Here is a 12,385-nt window from a genome sequence, read left to right on the forward strand (position 1 = left end):
GAGACAAAACACAATAAACAAGATGCAAACAGGGCTCTGGTTTATATGGAAGATTGTATACAGGAGTTCTTCCCACTACAAAATAATATTTTTGTGTGTGTCCACTTTTCTGTTTTGGTTGTTGGGTGAACTGTGCATTATACTGAACTTTTGCTTAAACATTTGGAGAGTACTTTTTTGGCAACTTGTTGTATAGCAGAATGTCAAGAATGTTTAGTTTACAGTTATCACATCCAGTAAATCATGCATCACACATGATCACACACACACACACACACACACACACACACAAACACACAAACACACACACAAACACACACACACACACACACACACACACACACACACACACACACACACACACACACACACACACCTCTCACTTGTCTGACTGTTCATGGTGGCCCACTGCATAGTCCAAATGTCTTCTGGCATTCAAATTCTACCCACGTGGTAGACGAAGATATACACAATCTTGGCTTCTGCATCTGTGCGACTGGACATGAAGGGCATTCTTAAAGAAGAATGCCCTTAAAAAAAGTTTTTTTTTTCTATTTATAGTGTGGGTGTGGAAGTAGACTTTTATGATGGAAATGTTCTGAATTGGGCAGTTTTGTCATTATTGGTTCATGCATTTTGTGTTATTGCCTACAGTACAGTCTACTGGAAAATGTTCAAACAATAAATTTAAAATGCACTCTTAACAAGTGAGCTGTATTATACAAGGAATATAATTTAATAAAGTCAGGAAGGTGTATCAAAGAAAAGAACACATGTATGTTTCTTGTTTTGTGTGCAAGGGGCCTATGATTTGCAAACAAACCAAAGGTAATCTTTATCCACCCGTGGCCATGCATTTTCTTTGGATGTGGTGTGAGTTTCAATGAATGTGAGTTTCAAGGGTAGAGAAGTTTTAATGCCATTGCCAAGTTTATTTTCATTGTGAGACAGTATTGCTTTGTTTACCAGATGTCTGTCAGTGTTTGTGCATCATTGTGCTTTAAAATGTAAAAAAATAAAATCCAAATAATTATTGTAGAAGAGTAGTTTTAATGCCAAGTCTGTTTTCATTGTGAGATTGTATTGCTTTCTTTAGCAAATATGTATCAGTGGTTTGTGCTATAAAATTTGAAATAAATGTTTTAAATTAAATCCAAATATCTGTAATCACTGTAGAAGTAAAGCAGAAGACAGTATGCACAGTGAGAGTTTTGAACAGTGTTTATGGCAACTGGGGAGAAATTGGCTGAAAGCAGGCATCTGGAACAGAAAAAGAGGGCGTTCCCATCAGCTGATGTCATGAAAGGCGTGGAGCATGGATGGGAGAGGGGGTGGGAATAGGTGGAATTATGGGTGATGCAAGGGGCGTGACTTTAGTCCGGTTTTCGCCACAAAGAAAACTGGCAACCCTACATACAAATACCCACTGTCATACACTAATTACTAATTAACTAAAAGTCAAGTAGGAAAACTTACCTACACAGACTGAAAAAGCTGCTGAACAAGTGCAGCTATGAGCTGACACACCAGAAATACACCTCACCAAAAACCTGCCAAATATGGACCCAAGAAGGATTTCTGCTGCAGCAATTCAGAGAACTCTAAATCACAGACTTCACAGTAGCAAACTGTTACGGTCAAAAATAACTTCATGCAACATCTCAGCAGAGCAGAATGATTTATTTTACTATAAGAGAACACAAATACATGGGAGATTAAGCAATCAAGGTCTCATCTCCTCGAACAAAACAATTCTAATCATTTTCATACTATAAAAGCTTCTAAGCAAACATTTTATCATCAGACTATACCCACTGACCAGTTAAAACTAAGCTTCTCTGTTAAGTTTGCTAACTAAAGAATCTGCAGACTATCTGTGCCTTTCCTTATTAGGCACAAGTTCTGATCTTCCCGTTGGCATTATACTTGTTAGCAAGAGGAAGTATCAAGGCAGTAAATAAAACCTCAGTACATGCCTAAGCTGTCAGGATCCATCTTGAAGCAATATGGACTCTCCTTCAAAAGGCAGAATATTACACAAAACACTAAACATCTTCCCTTTTTACAAGTCTCCCTTCACAGTTTTTGCTGGCATTTTACTTCTCTTCTTTTTCACCCTAGCAGAGCTGTAATCAACCTACTGTTCACAGTGCAGCTATCTTGGGAAAACAATTCTGCAGTGCATCCTGAAGCTCATCTACACTGGAGAGCTAATAAGATAACACATTAGATAAATAACTCCCAAAGCAAACAGCCAAACTGCTAGAGGTATACATCTTGCCATAAGTATATAACAGCCTCAACTCTATGTTGAACGATCAAGCTGCTAAGCGACAAACTGCTTAATCTGACAGGATGTGGAAAACAGCAGCAGCAGTTAATCTTATGACTACTACACAGGCCTCATGTGTCACAAAGTGCCCCCTTGTGTGTCACAAAGTGCCCCCTTACATCTTTTATCAGTTCTTTCTGATACTGCCTGCAAATCTGGGTGCAAGCTATCCGCATTCATTACACCCTGAAATGTGTAACAGAAAGCCTCATGATTTTCTATATATATTTGTTTGGAGATAAAGGGGGGGCCCTGTAGGCCAACAGAAAACTTTTCCATATAAATTGCCTCTGTAAAAGCAATGCCCTCTGGAAGCAAGCCTAACTGTGAGGCAACTCTCTATGGCCAGAGTCTGGTAAAGAGTAGGAGTCAGTTTCAGTCAGTAAAAATTCTCATTTTTTAGAATATAAAGAATGAGGGCTTCTCTTTTTCTATTGTCTGAGCTCTTCAACACGCCCGGCACCTTCCGATTATAAAATCGGATAGAAATTTTGGCCCAGGGAAGAAACTAACCCAGTTACTGCCTTGCAATTTTCTGGATCATATTTAAATATTCCTTTGCAAACACTCAATCAAAAACTGCCTGTGAGAAAGCATCTGTGCATAGTGGGTAAAGCCTTCCTAACAGGGTAGAAGCTTTTGGCTAGGCTAATCCACTATAATACATTTTGGATCTGACATACTGAGTACATGCAATATGACACTACGAGAGCCACATGAAGGTAAATTTAAAATGTTATATTTTGTAGAACAAGGGTTGCCAAGAAGTTTTAGGTACTTCAATGACTAGCCTGTAGCCAATGTTTTTGGGAGATGCCAAACTGTCAGTGCTCTGTTCATGAAGTAGATCACAGGTAAGTACAAGGAACTCAGTCTTAGAGTATTACAAGCCAAGTCAAATATCCTTACTCAGCTCCTTCCAACCTCAAGGCGGGCAAGACAAGATAGACCAAAGGAGAATTTGAGGCTGCCTACCCAATTATCTAGGTTTAGTCAGAAGGTGGCAAGGGTGCCACAATGCAAATTTGTTCCAGCAGGAAGGGATACATCATGCCAATGTGTCTTATCGGAGTGACAGACTGGCATGATATGAATCTCTCACGCCAGTGTCCATTTATCTGCTGATGAAAGTTTAGTTCTTTAACCTGGTATGTGAGGTACCTTTTTTTCTGTGAAGGAATAGGAGGTCAAAGATTGTTCACAGCTCTAAAGAAAAGACACAGATCTCCATGGAAGACTCTTGTAAGAGACAAGAGGGCTGCCAGCCTGCCCTGATAACTCAGATTTTTGAGGCCACTGATCTTTTTTAGTTATGAATCTCCAAGGTCTCTCAAGTGGAGTAATAAGTTTAAGACAAATATATGCCAAATGTGCATTATATTCGGTACAGCACTGGTAACTTTTTTGCTTTCAGAAGTGGCACATGCACTTCTAACACAGATGCTGTCAGACAACTAGTTAGTTATCCACTGCACAAAGTAAGGATATATATTCAAATGTACAAGTCAGTCAATGTCCGCTTGGAGAACAGTGTCAAGGGCCTTGGCTAGGTCTAGAAATGCTGTATGCACTGCATAATCACTATCCACTGCTTCAGTGACTTTTTCAAAGAAAGAAATAAGGTTAGAGGCAGGAATGTCCTCTGACAAAGCCAAACTGACGAGGGTCCAATAATAAGAGATTTTCAATTGCCAGTTTAATGAGATCTGAGGTAATATGCTCCACAGCTTTACATATGAGGTCTGTGAGACTGATGGGTCTATTGTTACCAGGGAGCATGGCTGGTTTGCCCTTGGGTAATGGCATCACAAAGGTTGTTTTCCAGGTTTCAGGAATGCAAGAGGCTTAGATTAAAGAGATTAAGTAGGGTTTCAAATGGGTCATATTTGTCACTAATAAACGGGTATATTATCAGGGCCCATGGATAAACTTTTAGAGGGCTGACAGAACGTGCTCCATACAAATTAAAATGAGTGGCAAGGCCTGTGGAATATATGGAGCAGTTGTAACTGTGGGTGGAGTAAAATTTGCACTTCATTTGTCAGCTAGGCTATTTGGTATTTCCTTAGGGTCAGAATATTGACTATTATTGTGGATCAACTCCAAAAAGTGTTGGGTGTTAGTTCTGAACTTCCTGACAGAGATTTGTAGTTATTCTGAAGGACATACATTTATGACTCACTTCTACAGCTGCATCCTTAAGTTTTTTCCATTCTGCAGTTTATCAGACTTTCCCTATTCTAATGTCCATTAGTTTTTTTTTCCATTTCTCTTCATCTTTTAGACTTTCAGTGTTTGGCAGGGGTTCTGAAGCATGTATCACTTACACAGCTAGAAAAGATGTTAAGACTTTATTATCTGCTGTTTTTACTGAACTTCTATCAAAATGTCACAAGACTCAAAGCTATTCCAGCCTGAAGAACAGGTACTGAATATTGCAGTCTTTAGGGGCTGCCTACAAGAAGCATACTTGTTTAGAAAATTAGGGAAGACTTGCTTTGAAATACAGAAGATATATCCACGTTTCTTCTAAAATAAAATTAAAAAAAATCCACAAAGGGAAGCTAGGGACCATTTTCATCCATCTGAACACTGAAAGGCAAAGAAATGGAGATGGGTGACAAATGATAGGAAGGGGAGAGCACCTGGTAAATTTGAAAATTTTCACCTGGAATGGTCCTCATGCTTGCAGCATCACTCATAAAATTCCCAAAGATTGGTCTCTTATGAGATATGAATGTTTATATCACTGCACATTCTGTCATGTTTACAGGTAATCAAAAAAAATTGTAGAAAAATATTTTCTCTAGGAAATTACAACAGTCTTCACCACAAACCCGTTGCCACCTATATATTCTGTAATTAACCAGTCCATGGGCTAGGGTTGCTAGAAGCTACAATTCTGACAAGAGAAATTGCCTATTAACTTTATGTCACCTCTGGTAGAATGAAAGTCTTAGAATAAATGTTAAACGGTAAGGTCACTTTCAAGGGGATGCAAAAAAAAAAGCATTAAAAACAGACTTGTGTAGTACAAAAAATAGAATTTTCCCTCTAGAAGGCATAATTTACAGTCTAGAGCAGAAAGTAACAATGTAAGAGATTTTTTAAAATACTTTTTGAACTAAAAAAGGATTTTGATCTTACTATATATGCCCATTACACCTGCAAAGTATAGAACTTTAATAAAAAATGTTTTATCAGATTTTGCCAGCAAAGAGACATCAAGCAAGTTTACAGATACTTTTCTAAGAAAAGCAGAATGAAAGGCAGGTAGGCAATTAATGTAATTTCTTATTCTGAAATATCATTACCTCCTTTACAACTTGTTCGGGTTTTTGAACAGACAGCTGGAGTCTTTTCTGAAGGAAGAAACATTCAGTTTGCCTTGCAACATCCAAAAATCTCTGAATACACTGATCAACACCTAAAATGTCAAAGACAAGAAATTCAGTACACCAAGCATATCAAGCTTCTGAAAGGGTACACATTTTCCACATCGGGATTACAGTTCTGTGAACCAATTTTTAAAAGAAAACAAACAGTTTACTACAATGACTTTTATACTGTTACCAGCAAAACAAAACAAAAAAATTATATATATGATTTTATGAACAATTTCCACTGCATCCTTTATGGACCTATAGGAAAACTGCTTAATTATTCCACTCACTGGCTACATAAAATGTTGTAGTGTACTTGGCAGCACCAATGAAACAGTTTATTAATGCTGAAAGTGTGCAAAAAATTCCACAAAAGAGTTTGAACAAATCAGAACTAGTTAAAAGTATAAAAAATAGGATAAGACTGCTGTTAAGAACAGCATACCTTTGCAATGATAACTATCAAGTCTTTCCAATCTATGACTATAAAAGATAAATATCTTGCAATCATCAGATTAGTGTCTGGCTCTGTGGCATACAGTGATAAGGCCCTGACAACAACCCAGGTGACAGAGTCTGGTTAATGGCTCAGGTACTGGAAGAAGTGGGCAGAGGAATGACAGCAAGTGGCTTATACTGGCATGTCCATCCTGGAGGAAGTGGGATGGTGGCCCCTGTCAAATAAAGCAAGCAACCAACTACTCCATCCAGGTCAATCCACTACTCCAAACCCTCAAAATACTGACCACAAAAATCCCATGAATACAGACAATGCTTTCAATACCTTTTTTACTAATGCTATCCAAGCACTAGCTAGTCAGCTATCACCTAATAACTTCACTCTACCTTCCTATAAAATCAACCTCACCCCCTCCTTTTCATATTCAACCTGTCCCAACAACATATATTCTAACCCTACTACAGAAACTAAAACCATGCTATCCCTCACCAGACCAACTACCTGCTGAATTCCTACAACAATCAGCCAAAGCTATTGCTTATCCCATTTCCATTCTGATCAATAGAACTATTACAGAAGGTCATATCCCTAAGCTTATGGAAAATTTCCCATATTATCCCCCTCCATAAAGGTGGACACTCCACTGAACTCTCCAACTACCGCCCCATTGCCCTTCTATCTCCTTTGGCAAATATCATGGAGAAATGCATTCATAGACAATTACTTGACTATCTAACCCAAAATAATTTACTTTCCAACTGTCAACATGGATTCAGACCTTCACATAGCACTACCACTGCCCTTCTTTCCTTCACGGATTGTATCAATAAAAAACACAACCTTAACAAGCTTTCTTCAGCATTATTTATTGACCTGTCTAAAGCATTTGACATGGTAAATCACCAGAATCTCATCACAATACTTAAATCTCTGTCACTAGATACATCTTCCATAAAGCGGTTACAGTCCTACCTAGATAAAAGACAACTAGCCGTACTATGGCACAAGTCTCTATCCACCCTCCTGCTCGTTAACCTTGGTGTCCCTCAAGGTTCCATCCTAGGACCTCTACTTTTTTCCATATTTATTAATGACCTTCATCTTGCCATCCCCCAAGCCACATACATACAATATGCGGATGACTCTACACTGATATGCTCAGCCACTTCCTCTTCTGAACTTCACTCTCTTACCCAGAAAGTATTTAACACAGTTGAACAATGGTTCACACAGAGGTGTCTTCTCCTAAACCCCAAAAAGACTAAACTCCTCCTCTTCTCTCCTAACCACAAGTCCTCTCCTCTTGATTTCTCAGTTATTTCTACCAATAAAAGTATTATATCACCAGACCCAACCACCAAACTATTGGGTATCACCATTGACAACAATCTGAACTTGATATCCATATCAACAATACTTTAAAAACTGTCAACAAAACACATGGCTCTCTCTATAGGATTAAAACCTTCCTTTTACCTACAGCTAAAACCACTATAGCTCACACTCATCTAATCTCTACACTTCTTTATGCCTCACCCATTTTTACTAAGCTATCTAAAAATAACCTCAGCAAACTGGAAATGTCCTTCAATAACACTGCCAGATTTGCTACAGGCAACCCATTTAGAACCCACCATTGCATTAACATAAAGCAGCTGGGATGGCTTGAACTACAAAACCTGATTAAATTCCATCAACTATCTATAGCCCACAACACTCTTTATAAACCTTCCAAAACTCCTATTCTATCCATACTCATCACCCCCTATAAAAATCTGAAATCCTTAAGGTCTTCTCACAAACTTCTAGTAAATACCTCTAAACCAAACAACAATGCTGGTGACTCCCTCTTCTCTAATACTGTTGGAAAAGCCTGGAATCTCCTCCCCAGTGAACTTTCCTCACTTCCCTCACCATCACTCTTCAAAAACAAATTGAAAGTGTTCCTCAGAACACACTGGTTATGCCTCTGTACTAAGCCTGACTAGTTATGTCTCTATTCATACTTCGCTCTACCTACCCTTTCTACTCAAACTGTTATTCCTTCCTTACTGACTACATTACTATCCCCTCTAGAATATCATATATTGTACCAGTATGCTATATTATGCCTGCATCCTGCACTGCTGAAGTTACGGTGTTAACCTGCAATATGCATTGTAAATATGATTCTTGTTTAATGTTGCTTATTTGTTATGTTGTTGTTTATATTGTTACGTCTTGGAGCTTATCTCCCAGGGCCTCTACTGAAAATGGACATGTATCCAGTTAGACTAGCCCGGTCAACAAATGTAAAATAAAAATAAATAATAAATCTGTATGCATGGCAGCAATTAACACCAATGGCCATAGAACTAAGGGATGCAAGCTTGGCAGTCTTACATTTGTGATGGTCGCCATCACAGGAATATCTGTGAAATCTCACACATAGGAGGCATAGGAGGACAGAAGACACCTTGCAGAGGGAGTCAGCCAGCAGGGGCAGGGTTAAGGCCAAACAAAAATGTTTCAACTGCAGGGATTCCAACAAGTAGGCAAATCAATGCCACCAAGCTGCATGCATGATGCACAGACCACCCCCCCCAGTCAGTTCTCATTTTCAGTGGGAGTAACCAGAACAGAGGAACAAATGGGCAAAGTCTATGGGGGAAGGCTTTACAGACATAAAATACTGCAGAAATAGCGCCTAGAAAAAAAAAAAAAAAAACAGCAAACTAGCATGTTTACAGTGCACACCAACATCAGAGATACCACTGTGGATAAAAAACAATGCATCAACATGCAACCTAGTGGGCTGATAAAAGACAAACACAGACAGACTGATGGATGCTAAGGTAAAACAAACATCAGGAATCTTCTTAATGTTTACAGGTAAAACACACTAAAGTGAATTCACAGTTTATGTTGTTATGGAGTTCTACTTACAGATGCAGAGCACTGTATTTTTATCTTTGATCTTCATGTTGACATCACTACATAATATGCCCATCAAAACAAAAACAATAAGTAGCATCTTAAGCTACAGCCAAAAGAACTACCACTTAAAGTTGTTCTTCCAAAATGACTCCTTCCTATTCTCTTAGGTTCATATGTTGGTACTAGGCTATCGGCCCTAGGGCCTATACAAGCCTAGCCATAACAATTCCCTGGCTATTTCTTCCCACACTATTTACTTCCCTGGACCCCTGTCTAGCAGGGCGACTGATGTGATCCCCAGGGTGAATTTCCTTTCTCCCATCCAATCATCAAGGTTCCTTTTGAAGAGGGCCAAAGAGGCGCTCTGCTTTACATGTATGGGCAATCTATTCCACAGTCTAGGGAGTATCTGGGTCAGGAACCTATCCCTCCAGCATGTTTTGTTTATTGTGATGACAAGGTTTAGATCCCTGGAGCGTGTGGCTCTGAGGGATTGGGATTTCTTTAAGTGTACCATGTCCTACAGCTCTGGGTTTGACATGGCCTTGTATGTTAAGCAGAGATCGCCTCGGAGTTGACGATATGTGACAGTGTACAGCTGGAGTTTTTTAAGGCGGTCAGCATAGGGCATCTGCTTTAGGCCTGTGATTCTTTTAGTGAGGTATTTCTGCGGCCTTTCCAGTTGATTCAGATGTCTTGAGAGGTACATACCAAATGGGGCGTTGTATTCTATAATGGGTCTAATGAGGGATGAGTACAGTGGGACAATGCCCTCCTTTTTTCTGGATGAAAAGCCCTTAGTGATGAGGTGTACTACATAAAAAGAAGGATTTCCTGACTGTTGTGGCAATGTGGTTATTGAAGGTGAGACCACTGTCCACCTGTGTCCCCAAGTCCCTTATCACACTTTCGGTGTTTAGTGTACTGCCACCTATGTGGTAATTCACTGGTACATGTTTTTTCCCCAAAGGTGATAACTATACATTTCTTGGCATTAAGCTTGAGCCCATGGCTCTGGCACCAAGCATCTGTTTCTATAAGGCCCTTTTGTAGAGTATCCACATCATTTGGGAATTCAGTAATGGCTCCCAGTTTTGAAGTAATCTGCGAATTTTGTTAGCCAGAGTCCCTTAGTGTTGGCCTGTACTTCAGAGAAGTAGATACCAAACAAGAGAGATCCGAGGACTGAACCTGAGGGTACTCCACTTGTCTGGAGCTGGATTTGGAGTCAGCTACTTTTACAGTGTGGGTTCTGTCAGTAAGCCAGTTGGCAATCCATCGAGTGACATAGGGATTAATGCCCAGCTTAGTAAGTTTATCTATGATTCTAGAGTGGGGGATGGTGTCAAAGGCCTTGGCAAGGTCCAGATAGGCTGTATGGACTGCCTTACCCTCGTCCACGGCTCTGGAGACTGATTCGAAGAAGTCAATCAGGTTCACGAAACAAGACTGACCCTTCATGAACCCAAACTGGGTGGGATCCAGTGTTTGAAGGTTGCCAATGTCTTTGTTTATAAGTTCCATGATAATACGTCCCATGGCCTTGCAGATCAGGCTCATCAGACTGATGGTGCGGTAGTTCCGGGATCCAAGGTGGATCCCACCTTGTGGAGTGGGATAACTGTAGCTGTGCGCCACTCAGTGGGCACAAAGCCTGAGGTGAGGGTATGATTAAACATGACACTTAGGTGAGGTGCCAGTTCATTTTGTAGTTCATGTAGTACACAGCCTGGGATGTCATCTGGTCCAATGGATGCTGTGTTCTTAGCTTTGGAGAGTGCGTTTTTTACCTGTGTGGCCATTATTACCGGAATTTGGCAATCTTCCGGTATTGAGATGGGCCATTTAGGGGACGAGAGGGGAGTGAAGTTGGCACTGAATCGATCTGCTGGGATATTGGCAATATCCTTGGGATCAGTATATTTAATGCCATTCTGTTGTAGCTCAGAGCAGATCTGAACATTGTCATTTAGATTCTTGACATAGTTCTAGAATGCCTTGTGGTTGTCTTTGGAATCTTTGACAATTTTATTTTCGTAACTAGCTTTGGAGGATTTTATGAGGGATCTCAGCTTCTAACGGAGGCTGGTAAGGGAGGTTTTTGCATCCTGGGATTTTCCTCTTTTCTGCAACAGTTTCTTCCTTTTGTTGTACAGTTTATTTATGGCAGGGGACCACCAGATTGGCTTCCTTTTTTTGGAGGCGAGCATCTTGGTTCTATCTGGGATGGCATGATTCATGCATGAGTGGATGTGCTCGTACAGTGCCTTAGTGTAGGACTCAGCAGTCGAACTTTCAGTTCCCGTCTGCATGGGTGTCATGAAGTTTGTAACTTCTGATTTGAGTAGCATGAAGTTGGCTTTGGAGAAGTTTTTTATGGAGGTTTCCTTACTGTGGGGTGGGGGTGGGATGTGGATTTTAAAGATGATTAGCTTATGGTCTGACCTGACCAACGAGGGGTTTACCATAGGTGTGGAGCACTGATTTCCCATGTTGGTAATGATCAGGTATAGGATATTGGAGCCCCTGGTGGGACTATGGATTAGGTGATCCAAGGCATTGGAATTTATGAATTCCAAGAACCGTTGGGCAAAGGTGTTGGTACACGAATAGTTTTTTCCCAGTTAATGGCAAGGTAGTTGAAATCACCCAGTATTAGGGTGTTTGGTTGTATATTAATATTTTCCAGTATGTTTAGAAAGGTGTAGTGAGAATCTTGGGGCATGGTGGGGGATCTGTAGCAAGCTACAATTTGGAATGCAGCCTTACCTAGTGTTAGTTGCACCTGGAGAATTTCAGACGCATTGTGTTGGGCAACTAACCTAGTGGTGTGAATATCCTTGAATATGGACACTCCTCCACCTTTAGTGTTTCGATCCTGGTTTGGTGGCCAAAAACTGTGGTAAGAGCTGTAGCCTGGTATTGCAGGGGTGCTCTTTGGAGCCTTGAACCAGGTCTCAGTTACTGCACAGACATTGATGTTCTCCATTTTTAGGAGTGCCCCGAGAGAGTGCATTTTAAGGTTTAGACTTCTAGCATTGATTAGCATTACCTTCAGATTTTGCATGCTTGTACCGGTTACGGTGGTGGTTTTGTTCTTTGAACTTTGCCTAAAAAAGGCACTATAGGGGTGTCAAGAGCCTTAGCCAGTAACCTGAATCCCAGGGGCGACAGGTGCAGACAATCTCAGACAAAGCATCGTGGTCTGTCGATCATGTCGTCCCAGGCAGACAGATACTGGATCCCCTTTGAAAGATACCAGAAGCTTAGCCAATTGTTGAAGTCGATCATTTT

General features: G+C 40.3%; 1 protein-coding gene across 1 annotated transcript in view; it reads right to left on the bottom strand.

Moving 5' to 3' along the window:
- The window catches only part of MED28 (mediator complex subunit 28), a 196,850-nt gene that overhangs the window by 80,237 nt on the left and 104,228 nt on the right, over positions 1-12,385 (bottom strand). Inside the window, exon 3 of the mRNA XM_044062185.1 lies at positions 5,647-5,759. Within this exon, the coding sequence (XP_043918120.1) occupies positions 5,647-5,759 (113 nt within the window). The remainder of the gene's footprint in view (positions 1-5,646; positions 5,760-12,385) is intronic.

Source organism: Protopterus annectens, chromosome 2.part1 (genome assembly GCF_019279795.1).
Source record: "Protopterus annectens isolate FY-2018-M chromosome 2.part1, PAN1.0, whole genome shotgun sequence".
NCBI lineage: Eukaryota > Metazoa > Chordata > Ceratodontiformes > Protopteridae > Protopterus > Protopterus annectens.